This window comes from Corylus avellana, chromosome 4 (genome assembly GCF_965113065.1).
Source record: "Corylus avellana chromosome 4, dhCorAvel1.hap1.2, whole genome shotgun sequence".
Classification (NCBI taxonomy): domain Eukaryota; kingdom Viridiplantae; phylum Streptophyta; class Magnoliopsida; order Fagales; family Betulaceae; genus Corylus; species Corylus avellana.
This window is the reverse complement of record NC_142493.1, coordinates 18,071,240-18,087,700: the sequence shown is the minus strand read 5'-3', so window position 1 is coordinate 18,087,700 and position 16,461 is coordinate 18,071,240. Positions and strand designations below refer to the sequence as shown.

The window sequence follows — 16,461 nt, the reverse complement described above, 5'->3', positions numbered from 1 at the left end:
CAAATCTGCGACAGGATATGCATTTCTCCTCAGTAATTGAGTGATTACTTGGAGTAGCAAAAAGCAACCTTGTATAGCTTTATCTACCATGGAGGTAGAGTATATAGCATGCTCAACAATAGTACAATAGGCAGTTTGGTTGAGGCGATTCTTACAGCATTTGAATGTGGTCACAACAATTAATGATCCTGTGACAATTCATTGTGATAGTATGGCAGCACTTGCCTATGCTAAGGATCCCAAATATCATGGAAGAACCAAACACATAGACATCAGATATCACTACATACGAGATATGGTCGCTAAGAAAAAAGTAGTGCTTAAACATATTTCCACGAGTCAAATGATAGTTGATCCGCTAACAAAGCCTATAGTTCGAGATGCTCATATGGCTTATGTTCGGAGTTTAGGATTGCGTAGATTATGATGGTTTTTGCTGACCATGTACATTGGATGTATTTTACTTGGAATATTATTTTTATATATGTGATGAATTTTCATTTTTGTGTGACATTAAATGGATCATATTGTTTTTACTAGTACACACATATAAGCCATGTTTAGTATTGGCTAAGAAAGTATGTCAACAGGTTTAGATCAGCTTTCTCACACGAGCGATCGCCTCTAATGCTATGGTAGCAAGGTAGAGATGAGACATTGTGTCATTTGGCGCTTTGATAGCGAGCAAATTAAGATAGGGTTGCCTTAGTTAGTGCCAAGGTGAGACACATTTATAGATATGTCGCCTTAGTTGGTGCTAAGATGAGGTCTATGATGAGTATTGTTTTTAGGACCATGCATGGATATGCCACAATCTATTTAGCCTGTGATTAGCCAGATGCGAGACCTTAATTTGGCGCCTAAGGTGGCGAGCAAATAGAGGACTCGGGTTAGGCACTTGGGTAGCAACTAGACTAAGATCTGTGCGGCCTTTTTTTTTTTTTTTTTTTGAGCTTAGACATACACTCTTTTGGAAAGAGAACTCCACCATAGCATGTATTTCATACTACATGTGCTCGTTCGACCGACAATGGAGGTGAGTGAATCAATCTCTTCTTCCTCATCGTGTGAGTCTTATAGGTCATTATTAAGACCCTAATTATGCCCTATGTGACCTTTGACTATGTTGTGAGGCAAAGGATTTAGCATTTGCTACTTTAACATATTGTTTATGGCCATGAATGATGCGGTCTAAAGAGACATGACTGGGAAAGCGGTTGAACTTAAGCTAAGTAACATGAAGGCGAGGGAAGATTTTTCGGTAAAACATAACACATTCACGTTTTGTATTTACTGTCGACAGGTTATGTCGCTTTTTGAATGTTGCGACATAATTGTGAATGCATTACAGTTAGTGGGGTTTTAACATACTTATGAAAAATTAAATTCATGAGGGATGTGAGATGTTTAATCCAATGTGACTGAATGAGTCTGAGGCATAATGAGACCTTGATTTGTTTTTAGGGATATTGCTATGCTAGTCTCTAACAAGACTTAGCGTAATGCTCCCGATATTTTTATAGGTGTGCTCGACGGTTGCACGACCTATTTGCAAGTATGAATGATGTCAGAGATTGATGAGAGACGTATCAATATGAGAGATGTATGGTTAGCCCATACTCACTGTGTGTAAGTGGGAGATGTTAGTAATAAGACCTTAATATATCCACAGTGGAGTTGGTCCATATAAAATCAAGAGTTGTATCTCTTGGAATTCCATAACCAAGAGTTGTGTCTTTTGGTTGGTTATAAATACCCATGGGATAGAAGTTAAATCAACAAATTTATTCATTCATTTCAAAATTAGAAATTCTGAATCTTTCTCAATTCTCTCTTCTATTCTCCATCTAAGATCATTTAGGTTGTGGACATACGTGTTTTGTTCTTGTAATAAAATACTACCGTTGAGTTCTTTCAAATCTATACGTGAGAGGCATCATTATACATTGTAGAACACTTACCAAAGATCTTTATTTGTGAGTTTTAGAAGAAAGGTACACATAGAACTCTATATTTTTATATGTTTATGTTTTAATCAACAGTATCCATTCCTTACATTTGATTGATACCCCTAAAGAATCCATACGGTGTTTCAAGCATTAAGAGGCATGCCAATGAGCAATTAGCAAGAACCACACGGCCTATAACTACAACCTCATTCAATTTATAGAACATATTATCCAGTGTGAAAAAAGAGCTCGTAGAGTTGAAGAATGAGTTTCTCTCAAGTCTATTTAATTCTATTTGACTTGATATTGAAATTATGAGAATCTCACTCGATTTGGATAACTTTGTTCATAAGAATTTTGTATGAGAGGAATTAATTGAATAATGCATTTAAGTAATTAATATATGGAACAAAAGGAGGATTCTGTGCATTATCTGCCAATAATAATTAGTTTTGAATGATGCTAACTGAAGGAGGATTAAAAATCTTAAAGAATGCTAGAAGCCATTGGATCAAATGGTTGAATGAAAATATTTTCCTTATGCTTGTATATAGCCAAAAGTGGTCCTACGTGTGATCTTGACCGTTGATTATTATCATCATTAAGTCATTGGATTATATCTATAAGAGTGAGCTCATGATTACATGCAATTAGGCTCCACGTCACCCATTGATCAATCCTAACCATGAAATATGTAATGAAACAGAGAAAAACAAAGTTTGATGCAGTGAGTCCTCAAGTTAAATGTGATTAACAAAAGCAGCTTTTTTGGTCAGAGTGGTGACATGGAAGGAGACGAATGTGGCTGGAAACTGTGAGCCATCTTGAGGATCAGTGCTTAAGTTGTTTTTTTTTTTTAATTGAAATTGGGGGAGGGGAATCAGGGCTTGTTAAGGGTCTGTTTGAGATTGCGATTTCAAAAAGTGCAATTTTAAAATAGTAATTTTAAAAGGTGTGATTGGAAAACATGATTTAAAAACGTAGTTAAGCGTTTGACAAAATTACAGTTTTGACCTTTAAAACTACAGTTTAGCCTTTAAAATTGTGCGATTTTTAAAAAAGCACATTCTTACATGTGATTAGAAAATGCAGAATTTTGATGTTTTTAAATCGCAATTTTTTTTTTAAAAAAAAGCAATCTCTAATAATCAAGTTTCTACGATTTGATTTAAAATTGTACTTTTCGTATATGAAATCACAATGTCAAACGCACCATAAATCATCACTTGCCCAACATGTGAAATATTTAATTAAATTAGGGGTGAATTAATAGAGTTAAGGTTTGAACTCATGACTTCTGACTCTAATACCATGTGAAACCATCACTTGTTTCAAAAGCTTAAGCTTAAAGGAAGATATAAATTTAATCATTTTATTTATTAGAAGTGAATGCCCATATGCCAAAAAATTTAACCATTTTTTTCTTCTTGTTGATGTGGCAAAATTTTTAAGTTTTGAGTTCGCATGATAATGACATGACGTGACATCACCTTTAAAATTTGAACTTTTTTTATTTTTTTTATTTTTTTTAAAGGGGAAATCATTCTAATCTCATTAATTGATGAAGCATCACAAGCATAAAGCTCTTACATCACAGTATAAAAGTTCTGAGAAAATCAAAGCCAAAACTACAAGATTACAAGTCATAAATACATACATAACAATCTGATATTTAAGACCTATCTATAACATCAAAATCCGTTAACTCATGACTAATCTTCAATTGTAACCACAGGTCTGCTTTAGATAAACTTAATTCGATACATAGGTAGCAACATTCTCCTGCCGAAACTTATCCTGCTCAACTTACAAGCCAGGAAATTATTCACATCCTCAACTCAACAGGCCAAGACCACAAAATACAGGGAAAAAAAAAAAAAAGGTACAAAAGCCCACAAAACACCATTGGAGAAAGGCTACCAGATGATTCTAATCCGAAAGCAAAAAAACCACATGTAGGCGCGCACGAGTCACAATCCGTTGTTGGGTTGCTGGAATCAAAAGAGAAAGGTGCCGTTGGAAGTAGGCGAGGCTGGTGCGCGCGGTGGAGTGGCGCATGTCGAGGTGGGCCTGATGGAGGGACGTAGATCAAGCTTTGACCAGTCCGATCTAAGAACCCCATCAAGCCCAGAAAAAGACACAGCATAAATGGTAGACGGCACACCTGGCACAGTGGGAATTGAGCCTTAAAAAAATTTGAACTTTAATATAAGAGAATCAGAATAATTTATTTAATAACGACTATAATAAAGTAATTTGGAGTGTACTTGGTAAATACTTTTGTTGTGAGTTTTTTGTTTAAATAATAATAAGAAGTGATTGATGTTATATAAAGGTGAAATAACATTTGAATTTTTTGTGAGAAAAATAAAGAAAAATTATTTGGTAATAGTTTTGAAAAGAGGTTGACTAAAACACACCCTTGATAACTCTTGAACCCTTGGGGATTAATGAAGCATTTTTTCCCAAGAAGAATTGAGATGCAAATGATCAACTCTTCAGTTTCACTATTTTCCATTGACATCATTCAATTTTTATTATTATTCAATTAAAAAAATCACTACAAAATAAAATCTTTTTACTTTGAGAAATTCTACATTTCTCAAAAAAAATTTCCAAAATTTACTTCCCAAATGATATGTAGGAATTATTGTGAAAAGTGTGTCACCATCACATAAGATTATGACATATCATTTAGTGATCAAATTTTGAAGAAAAAAAAAAGTGGGAAATGTAGCATTCTTCTTTGCCAAAACAAGGCCTACATGCTCTCAGCATAAACGTTCTTGAAAGAGAAATGATATATAGTGTATTTTTATCTCACTAACTATCCCCGTATTAATATAGCAATCACAACCAACTATTTAATTTAATTTAATTTAATTTAATTAATTAATTAATTAATTAATATTTTTTTTTAAACAAAGAGTAATCTAAGATTTGATTGGGATTACTAAGTATGGTGAGATAAAAATGTAATTTCTAGCCATATTCCTCTAACTTAGCTGAAGCTTGGAACTAAAACAAACCAAGCTCAAACTCAAAACTTGCCCTTCTTAGATGCAAAACAATTGACAATCTTCCCACTTTTGGTTTTATTAAGCAAAATGGATAAATGCAAAATTGATTATCGTGGTTAACCTAAATTATAAATCATTCCCACTAGTATAAAAAATAATTTATTAGTCCCTATAATTGACCTAAATTATAAATTACTCCATGTGATATAAAAAATAATTTATAAATCTTTAAGGTAGGCCAAAATAACAGTTTAGTAAAAGAGTAACTCAATTTTCTCCATCTTAATTTGATGGAAAACTTTGTCACAATTTATTAACTTGAATTTTGTTTTTATTTATTTTTCAATGATTAAAAGATGCAACATACTCCCAAATCGACTACGAGATACTCACCACAGCTTTCTGTGCTATGTAAGAACTTAGAAGAATTGGCTAAAAGGCATATGACAATGCGTGATCCCCCGCCGTAATATGAAAAGCTTGCGACCCCTCAGAATTCTCCAATAGTCTATCCTCTAGTCAACCAAGTACATACAGGGTAAATAATAAATGACCAGAATTTGGGGCAAAACAATGTTTTTTTTTTTTTTTAATGATAACCAGTCAAATATTAACAAGAATACATTGATAGATATGTGAAGCAATCAATTTTCTTTCTACTATAAAACCAGAAAACCGAGAAAGTTAAGCAACCATGTAAAACCTGCACATCAATTGCTCCATTTTTGTGCAAGCATAAGAAACAACTCATACAGAGACAAGAAGAATAAAGGCAACTCCAAATGGCCGAAAACAGACAAAATGAGGCTCAATTGACAACTTGCTATAACTTACTGTCTATAAATTTTGGAGAAGCTTTCCCATCTCTGCCTCACTTTTCTGTACAAACATACAAACAAATTGTGGGTTGATGACCCCAGACATTGGGGGTTCCAATCTTTCCTTTATACCTGTTCACTTCCCTTGAGAATGTTGTACTTGCAGAGCGGACATGTTGCGTTCATCTTGAGCCATTTCACAATGCATGTACAATGGAAATGATGGTTGCAGGGAAGAGCATGGAGCTCTGCTCCATCCTCATATGGGCTGAGACATATACAACATTCCTGGAAAATAAAAGAAAGCCAAAACGAAGATGTCAAGAAAATTAACTTAGTCTATGAAATAATTTTTTTTGTTGGTTTATAAAGTGTCAATAAAATAAAATTCTATGTGCATTAGCAATTTAACTACTTAAGATAGATGCTTTCAAGTAGATCCCAATTTAATTTCCGGTCCTTCAATTTTTTCTCTACAACGTATGCCGTATAAGATTAGCTTGTTGTATAAGATTAGATTGTTGTAAGTCACTAAAAAGGCAATCTAGGTCCATAATTGGCATAAAGAAGGGATCCATCATACATGACCAACATCCAGGTCCTAACTTGTGCCTTGCTTCAGGCGTCTCAGTACAAATGTCTCAACAATGGTCAAATGAAATGCTTCTAGAAAAACAAAAACTCCTTCACTTCCCCAAAATTAAGCACATCAGATCAAAAGTATCGAAGTGAAATTAAATACTTTGAAGGTAAAAAGGAAAAACCTTCCCAACTGACAGTAGCATTCAACTTACTTCCCTTCATTGTGCACCCATGTGCACATGAACATGTGAATAAGGTTATAGATGTATTTGCATACATATCCAACAAGAAATATGAAGAATGCGAAGATGAACAGAATTTCTGATCAAATATGTAAAAAGGCAACGTTCCACAAAATAAGGTAATAAAATTGTGAAAATAATTATCCTTCTCATGATAAAACAATATAATACCATATAAATTTTCAAAAGACAAAAGAAAAAAGAAAGAAAAAAAAAACACATACCGCATCCTCAGGTAGAAGTGTACGTTCATTTGCCAAGTATCCACTGCTCGTTTCTACAGGAACCATCGACCCTGCACCCCCACTAGGCTTTTCATCATTGCTCAATATTTGAAATCTATATTTTGGAAGGATATTGAGATCTGCTTCTGATGCTCCTTCCTATTTTGTCACAGAAGAGACAACAATACTAAGCAGTTGCAAGAATATGTGACACATATATTTTTTTTTCTGGAAATATGTTACACATATTTGAGTCATAGTTAACAGCTATAACTTCATACCTGTCCTGCAACGGCATAAAGAATTGCAATAATGCATGGCAAGCAGCAACAGAGAGCGATCCCAATCAAACATGCCAAAACAACACAAAAGATGGCAAAGAAGACATCAAATGCCAGGAAAACCACAGCCAACCTGCAAAAATTCAGAATCAGAGATCCTCTGCAGAAAATGTAACATGCAACAGAGAGGATTATGTTACATAAAAATGGATCTATAATTTACCTGGAAGATAGTTTTTCTGTGATAACACACAAGAGTTCTTCTTTAATAGTAAACTGCTATACGATTGCCATACAACTGGATAATGTGGCATTGAAAATCAGCTCCTAAATTAGCACTTGTAAAAAAAATAAAATCAAAGACTGATTTTCACTGTCACGCCATCTCAATTGTATGACAATCTGCTAAATAGGCTTAATCTATTGAAAATCATACTTCCCTTGAAGAACCATAGTGCATTAGAGCAAGATAACTATCATTGTGACAGCTTGGTTGTTTTAGAAATATTAAAAGAAAATTTTATTTGGTACAGGGGATTAAAGCTTTAGATCAAACTATGGGACAATATGAGCTGATGACTCATGCCATTAATTCCAGAAACTTAGCATGTTTATAAACTGAGGTAAAAAGTTAGAAGGAAAATTATATATAATATAGTATGATAACCTACAGAAATAAATAAATAGTGTTTACATAGTATCAGAGTGGTTGAAGCATACCAGTACAAACGTGGAGCAGCTTGCAGAAGGATATTGCCACCAGAGACAACCCAATAAAAGCCAACTATCCACCAGAGAAATGATGCCATTGTATTCACCGATTCACAGCGTTTAGTGACACTAAGCCAATCACAATCAAGTCAGTAAGGGAGGAGCCAATATTTCATAAATCTCCTCATTCAGTTACTGAACAGCACAGAATAACAAATGTAATGGCAGATGATGCAGGAGGCAACAAAGAAAATAAAAGTTAATGTTTATAGCATGGTCTGAGAGATGCTTTGCAGCTTTGTCAGTTACAACAAGAATAGACATAGTGCCTGATTCAGCACAATCAATCTGAGTATTCATATGAAGGAAAACAGAAGCTACTAGACATCGCCAGCCAATATAAAGTGATCTCAAAAACAGCATTTTTAGATTAGCCAATTCGCAGCTTCATGCCTTCAAGGTTCGACCCTTTCTTACTCTACAAATGCTTTACATCAGACATAAGAAAGCGCATTCTAGATCATGCTATCTTCATGCCTACCAAAACGCCCTCTCCAACAAATCACCGTTTCTGCAACTGTCTTATGCATAATCCACATGAGCCAAATAGAGAAAAGACAAGATACCAATATTCCTTAGTAATAGGACAATGCAATAAAGATGATTCCCTGGCTCACCACTAACTTTACAAATACAACAACAACAACCTAGGAAAAAATGTTCTCAGATTTCTAAGACTATTTGCTAGTAAAATCTTGCCAATGCCAATAACCAACCAAAACAGCCACTTTTTCAGCTGCTTTTACCTGCCAACAACTCCCATCTTCCACTTGGTTCTCAACAGTATGTTCTGACCTCAAACTTATAACTTTTCCAAAGTGATCAATCCATTCTATCATCGATTATTATGGTTTCCTACAAAGTGCAAAAGATCTAGGTAAACACCAACGACTCTAATCCTCAACCTTGCACGGCCTAAGGGCCCGTGGTACAATGAAAGTTACTGTTGAACCGCTCCACATCAAATCATCAGAAATTGCATATTTGTCCCACGCAACATAAAAAGTTCAACAAACTAGGTTTTCGATGATGATTGAAGATTACAAAATCCCTCAGACTTAACACAAAGTCCAAACCAAAAAGCTTAATTTAGTTCAATATTCAAATTGAGCCTAAAAATTTCAAATCAAAAATTCAAAATTCAACAAAGAAAACCTCACCTGGAGCGGCCGGGACTCCCCGAGCCCCTGTCCTCTTCGTCGTCGTCCTCGCTAATGTGGGCTTCTTCGTCCACCGCCTGAGACCTACCCCTAGCCGTCCTCCGCGCGTTCCTCCGGCGGAACTCAATCCAGACGAGCACCACGTGCACCGCGCACTGCAGCGCGTAGCCGCAGATCCAGAGTCGAATGGGCGTGTTGGGCCGCTCATTCAGCGTGCAGAGCAGCATCACCACCGAGACCACCACGAAGGCCGTGTTCCACATCATGTCCAGGGCCACCACCGGCTTCGAGTAGCCCCAGTCGGCCCGTCGCTCGTCCAGCTGCCGGGCGGCAGTCTCCCGGACCAGAATGGATGGGCCGCGCCGCCCCGTGGCACGGCCCAGAAGGAGCGCCAGCGTGGCGGGGCGGGGCGAAGACGACTCGGAGTCTCCCTGGCGGGAAAGGAGGAGAGGCGCGTTGGTGTCAGACGCCGCCGCCGCCGCAGAAGCAGCGGTGGAAGAGGAATGCGATGACATTGGTAGAGGCTAGAGAGTCACCGAGAGAGGCATAATCACATAGAAATACAAGTAGAGAGGTTGTCGGGTGTGGGGAGTGTTGTGTAAGACTTTCGACGCTCTTTGTGGACGTTGAATGGTAGATGAGAGAGACGGCTTTTTTTTCTTGATTGACTCGTGGGTTGTTGGTTTTTATATGGTGTCTGTCTGCATACCACGTTGAGCGTTATTTTGAAGATCCACGTGACGTAGGGGTAAGTATTCAGCCCAACATATTTTGCCCCTCCCATATTTCTACCTAACCAAAACCAACCCTAAACGGAAATGTTTAGATAATTCTAGACACTTTTGTAACATTTTTTTATTTTTTATTTTTTAATTCATATATTGGATTATAAAAGTGCTTTTTTTTTTCTTCTTCTTTCTATTCGGGAGAAAATTGCATTTTTTACTTCGGTGGTGGTTGTTGCTGATTCAAAGTGGGGATAAGATATATTCACCTTTAATCTGTCACTTTTACTTTTGTTTTGTTTTAAGTCTGTTTTTAAGATTTCCCACTCCTTTTTATTTTCGAATTTTCCTTGTAACCATTTCTTTATTCAAATAAAAAAATTAAAAACAAAGGAAATGTAAAAGAAAAATATTATATTTAGTAGGTTGATTGCAATATAATTGGAATAAGTGATAATAATAACTAGTTTTAGATTTTTCTTCTTTTTATTTTTATTTTTTTATATACAATCCTTTATTGATTTTAAAGTTAATTTTTATTGTATGATAATTATAAAGCAGTATGCTAAGTAGTATTACTTTAAAATTGGATTGCCTTGAGATTTGAGAACACTGGTAGCTCAAACCGGGATTCAAATAGCACGAGCCACGAACGCCCGCCCAACACATTTTCTTACATAGCTTTCTGCTCAGAAATATAAAAATTACTAAAAAACTCACATGGAATAGTAAATTAGAATATTTTGTAAAAATTGAATGCACAAAAAGAAAATAAAAAATAATAATAATAGTAATAATCGTTGACTTTATAATTCAATAAGTTCCAAAATTAAAATTCTCCAATATCGAAATTATTTTCCATGCAAGCTTCTCATCTGCTACTGACCAAGTGCAGCAAAAGAACACTGCTTCAGATTTATTTTGGGGACTATCAATTATTCTGTAAGGGCACCTGTCCTTCTGACAAATGGATACATGAACAGATTCTACTTGAATATGTTCCCCAAGATCCTGGACGTTTCCTCCAGAAAGTTCATCTGAAAGTTTTATGTACAGCATGCGAAGCCAAGAGCAATGCACATTATTTGATGAAGTAAGATCTTTGCTTCTGGACTCCTCTAAGTTGCCAAAATTTATGGGGCAACAGTAAGCAAACTGAACCTCGTGCTTCTCTTCTCCCAACATAAGAAGAAGCTCATCTTGGTGAACAACCTTTGCTTTTTTACTCTTTTCCTCAACCAAGATCCCTTCAACTGTCCTTTCATCAGTTACCTGCAGCCGTGGCATGAACTTTCTATCTTTTAAGCATGAATCAGATTCACCTTCTGAACTGCATTTCAAAAACTTGTAGTTTGGATTCAAGCTACTCCGAATAAAAGTGTTTGAGGCTCCTGCTTTCACATAATGAGTGGAAGGAATGCAAGCTGTCTCATTGTTTGCAGGGTCATCACATTGAATTCCTTTTAAGCATGAATCGGATTCATCTTCTGAACTGCAGTTCAAAAACTTGAAGTTTGGATTCAAGCTACTTCGAATAAAAGTGTTTGAGGCTCCTGCTTTCACATAATGAGTGGAAGGAATGCAAACTGTCTCATTGTTTGCAGGGTCATCACATTGAATTCCCAATTCAGAATATATTCTTCCTTTAAGAGTAGCCATTTTAGGTCTCTCTCCATGTACAAGTATCACATGCTTTGGGGACAGAAATTTGATAAGATCCATAATCCCTTTGGCATCTGTATGAGGACTGAAAGACAGCTGGTGAATCTGGCAAAATATAAGATATGTTCAGGAGAACTTTAGAGAGTGGGAAAAATACTCATTACAGAAAAAGAAATTTAGTCTTTCTCTGGGTGAGAGAGAGAGAGAGAGAGAGAGCTCTAGTTTCAGAAAGAGTAAGCACAGTAGAATAATTTTCTTAATTTTGTGTTTCTATTCCTCCCTAGTGAACAATAAATTGAACTGGTTACAATGTTCATATGCTTCATAACATTGGCGGAAGCAGGAGTTTCCTTTTTGAAGGCCACACTAAGTTAAATTCACAATCTATGACGAGCAGTATATTGCATTTTTTTTTTTTTTTCTTTTCTTAGTCCATGACATACATGCTAACATGGATTATTATGCGTGCTTCCATGGCATATATAACAATCTTGTACATTATGGATCCTGAAGGCTTATAAATCTCGCTAAATTTACCGCTGTCACTGTGTATGATGATACCAGCTATGTGGAACATAAACAAGTTGTATTGTGATATGGTCGTATTAACGTGACAAATTACAAAGCACATTATACATAAAACACTCATCTACAAAAATTAGCATAAGAGTAGCAAATTTGTTTGAAATAATGTTGTTTCCCTTAAATTATTTGAGTTTTAAACTATTATCAGTTGTTACATAATGTTGGTGAATGACAAACTGGAATTTTTTGCATGGGAACACAAATTCTGAAACAAGTGGACATGATTTTAACCTTAATAGACAACGTCCAAATTTAAAATAGTATTCAAACAAGTTTTTTTTTTTTTTTTTTTTGTGTGGGGGGGGGGAGGGGAGGAGCATGGCCCTCCTTTGAGTCCATATGGCTCCGCCAGTGCTTTATTACCTGCCATATATATACCTTTACGAAAAAATGTATCTCCAGTTCAAAGACTTGACTTCTTACCCAAATAACCATAGGTAAAGATAAACCAATAGGAATAAAGACTTCATAAAATAAGGAAACATATTAAAAACAAAATGATAAGAGGCAGAAAATGTACGAGAGATAGGGAGAGTATTATGAACCTGGCATCGCACATCGAGTTGGGTATCCTTGTCCAGATCAATTTTGGTGGGTTTACCTGACATCAATTTATGTCCTATAGTTCCAGCTGCACAATACCTACAGTAGAAGTGATGCAATGGAGATTAGTAGCATTTTAGTTGTAACTATCAGTTTTGAGTGGGTCCTAAACATGTGCACAGGGTGAGCCCTGCATGTAACACATGCAGGCTCCCAACAGATACTAACCAATAATCGTGCACTTGTCAGAAATTTTATTGTGTGCAAGCATTCATATTCTAACCATTAAGAAAAAAAGGCATTATTGAAAGCCAAAAGGGTCAGTATGTATGTTATTAACATTCATTTTGTTTTTTCCTACAGTTACATCCCCCATTACTTTTTGAAAGAAGGCCATATCCTACCGTGGGCATCTGCCTGAGAAGTGTCCAGGAGTACCCAAAACTGAGAATCATACTCTTCCCATACTGAAATGGATTCTCAATTCTCATATCTTACATTTCCCACTCAGCAAATCAAACAAGAATATCATAGCTTCTTTGGGATGAGCTGGTTGGTATGCTTAGTTGGTGGAACCTGCCTTGGTGCATTCAGTGCGATTTTAACGTTACCCAGTTTCCCAATGAGTTATCGGGAGAAGCTCGTTTCTGCCCAGCTATGGTGGAGTTCTCTAACTTCATTTATTATCAGGCCTTGATAGACCCCCCTCTTGTTGACATAACTTTACTTAGTCGAATAATTGGGAGTCACCCTCTTGGTCCATAATTGATATCTTGTGCCTAGTTTCTTGGTGTGTCCCAAAGGAGGCTCTTCCTACACTTTGCTCGGATCATTTCCCGATCCTCCTTGACTGTGGTGACTTTCAAAGGGATAGTAGGTACTTCAAATTTGAAAACATGTGGCTAAAGTCTGAGGGATTTGTGGACAGGGTGAAACAATGGTGGGACTCTTATCATTTCCAAGGCTCTTCGAGCTTTACTTTAGCCTGCAAGCTCAAGGCTTTGAAAGTTGATTTAAGGAGATGGAATGAGGAGGTGTTTGGCAATGTAAAGAAGAAGAAAAAAGATCTTTTGGAAAAGTTATGTGTTTTTGACATTGTTGAAGAAGAGAGGGCAATAGGTGTTGAGGAGTTCATGAAGAAGGCAGAAGTTGTAAGCGAGTAGAGAGATCCACTCTCCTGAAGGAGGTGAGTTGGAGGCAAAAATCTTGGGTCTTGTGGTTAAGGGAGGGTGACTAGTTGTACACTGAATAGTCCAATAGAAGGAAGAACTCCATTGACTCCTTATTTGTTGATGCTACAATTTCTACCAATCGGTTGGAGATCAGGAGCACATTGTCTAGTTTTATAAAAAGTTGTACATTGAATAGTTCAATTGGAGGCCATTGTTGGACAACCTTTCTATTGACTATTGGTGATGAGGTTGAGGCTATTTGGTTGGAGATAGATTTTGAGGAAGGGGAGGTGTTGGAGGTCGTGAAAGCAATGAATGGTGACAAGATGATTTGTAATGACTCAGAAAAAAGCGTTAGCTACATTTGCGCTATCACCTTAAAATGACTAGACCATTTGAAGGTTTCCTTAGAATTCCTTATAAAGCCTAGTTTCACCTAGTAAGTAAGAAATGTGAGACTTAGCACCTATGTGTTTCTTTCTATAAACCACCTACGCTATGGGTTACTCATCTCTTCCCAATATGGATGGGGGTTAAACCTCTGACGTTCTCGTCAAAGCTATGTCATGTAGTACTGACAATACCACATGGCATTATTAGGTGGCTCTGATACCATTTGTAACGACCTAGTTAAAAATGCTAGTCACATCTGCGTTATCACCCAAAAATGACTAATCAATTTGTAGCTTTCTATAGAATTTCTTATAAAGCCTAGTTTCACATAGTAAATAAGTAATGTGAAACTTAACACCCATAAGTATCTTTCTATAAACCACTTATTCAATGTGAGCTACTCCTCTCTTCCCAATATGGGACTGGGATGTTACATGTCTGGACTTGATAGTTACTCTATGGGGTTCTTCCAAGCTTGCTAGGTTGTTCTAAAAGAGGACATCATGAAGGTCTTTTGTGATTTCCATGCTAGAGGTAAGTTTGAAAGGAGCCTAAATTCTACTTTTGTCACCCTCATCCCAAAGATTCCAAGGGTTGTTAATCCCAAGAATTTTTGCCTGATTAGTCTAGTGAGTGGTATTTCAAAATTATTGCAAAGATTCTAGCAAACAGGCCAAAGATGGTGTTGAAGAAGATTATTTCTAAGTCATGGAATGCTTTCATCGGAGGTGCATAGATCCTAGATCCTATTCTTATTGCCAATGAATACTTTGATAGTAGAATAAGATCAGGAGAGTCGGGTGTTCTTTGCAAAATGGACTTAGAAAATGTTTATTATTATGTTAACTGGTTTTTTTTTTTATTATTTATTTTTTTATTTTAATGTACATGCTGAGGTGTGGTTTTTTGTTTTTTTTTTTTTTTTGGGGGGGGGGGGGGGGGGGGGGTGGGGGGGGAGAGAGGGGTAATGCTACGCATGTATAGCTTATTGTATTTCTTTTGTGCGTTTCTTGATTTTGGTGAACGGCACTCCCACTATTTCTTTGAGTAGCTCCCGTGGCTTGAGACAAGAGGAACCTCTGTGATGCAACGTAACTTAGTGGGCTGCAGTGACAAACAGTAATAAAGAATGGATAGGTATTTCTAGATTATGATTTTTTTTTTTTCTTTTTTAATGTCGGGGAACCTTTCCAAGGCAGGACCCTTCGGACCCACCCTTGTAGAGTAAACCCCGATCCCATGCACCGCACCCTCGGAAGTTTTCCTGCACGGAACTGGTTAAATCGCTGGCTTTTCACCAGGGGGTGTGGCCCCAAATGATTGTTTGCACCCATGAGGTGTTGAACCTTGGACCTTGAAGGGATGATACCTCAAAACCAAGGCCTCCACCACTTGGGCCAACCCCTTGGGGTTAATTCTAGATTATGATATTATCAACGAATCTAATAAATCTTCTCTAAAACATTAGATACTCTCTAGGTTTTGAAGGAAAATCATGAAGAAACTCAACTCTGAATAATTCTTATTAAACAAACTCAATCATAAACAACAATTGCGTTCTAGGGTCTATAAAGTATGTATTTATAGGCCCCCAAACCGTAAACCTAATAAAAGTACGAAACTAAATCGAATTGAAACTCTACTTCGCCTGTCCAAACGGAACTTAAGCCCGTCTGGACGGCCACAGATAAAACATAAAAACACGAAAATAACATAGGCGTCCGGATGGTCTCCGGACGAGGACTCGAGACGAGGCTCTCGGATTTAGGCCCGTTCGGATGGGCCAGCAAGGCTTGCTAATCTACATCACTCTGTCTCTTATGTTGTTTGTCATTGTGATGGAGGCTTTGGGTAGGATGATTTCTGCTGCAGTAAATGAGGGTTTGTTGTCTAGCTTCTCTATGAGGACATGGAATATTGGTGGGATTGATACCTCTTACCATCTGTTTGCTGATGATACTTTGATTTTTTGTGGGGAAAACCCAAATCATTTACGTCATCTACGGTACTTGTTCTTATGTTTTGAAGTTGTTTCGGGCTTGAAGATCAATTTGGCTAAGTTGAAATTGGTTCCTATGAGTAATGTTGATAATGTGGATGGGTTTGCTAGTATTATGAATGTGGGGTTTCTTCTTTTCCTTTGAAGTATTCTGGTCTTCCGTTGATGGCCTCCTTTAAAGCCAAACCTATTTGGGACGGTGTTATTGAAAAGATAAAGCGTTGGTTGGTTAGTTGAAAAATGATGTATTTGTCTAAGGGTAATAGGGTTACCCTTATTAAGAGCACACTTTCAAATTTGCCTACGTATTTCATGTCCTTCTTCCCTCTCCTGGT

General features: G+C 36.8%; 2 protein-coding genes across 3 annotated transcripts in view; both read right to left on the bottom strand.

The window, feature by feature from the left end:
* Window positions 1–5,605: 5,605 nt before the first annotated feature.
* RIE1 (RING-finger protein for embryogenesi) lies at window positions 5,606–9,690 on the bottom strand. The gene is made up of 5 exons (XM_088515340.1): window positions 9,048–9,690; window positions 7,837–7,956; window positions 7,117–7,249; window positions 6,836–6,994; window positions 5,606–6,075 (listed from the first exon to the last, which is right to left on the bottom strand). The coding sequence occupies exons 1-5, from the start codon at window positions 9,560–9,562 to the stop codon at window positions 5,914–5,916; spliced, it is 1,089 nt and encodes a 362-aa protein (XP_088371466.1). The 5' UTR covers window positions 9,563–9,690; the 3' UTR covers window positions 5,606–5,913.
* An 813-nt stretch (window positions 9,691–10,503) lies between these two features.
* CPSF73-II (cleavage and polyadenylation specificity factor 73 kDa subunit-II) overlaps window positions 10,504–16,461 on the bottom strand; it is a 29,955-nt gene continuing 23,997 nt past the window's right edge. For both annotated transcript variants that reach the window (XM_059590610.2, XM_088515339.1), the window contains 2 exons: window positions 12,565–12,661; window positions 10,504–11,539 (listed from right to left, as the gene is read on the bottom strand). In XM_059590610.2, the coding sequence (XP_059446593.2) occupies window positions 10,586–11,539; window positions 12,565–12,661 (1,051 nt within the window). In that variant the 3' untranslated portion in view covers window positions 10,504–10,585. The remainder of the gene's footprint in view (window positions 11,540–12,564; window positions 12,662–16,461) is intronic.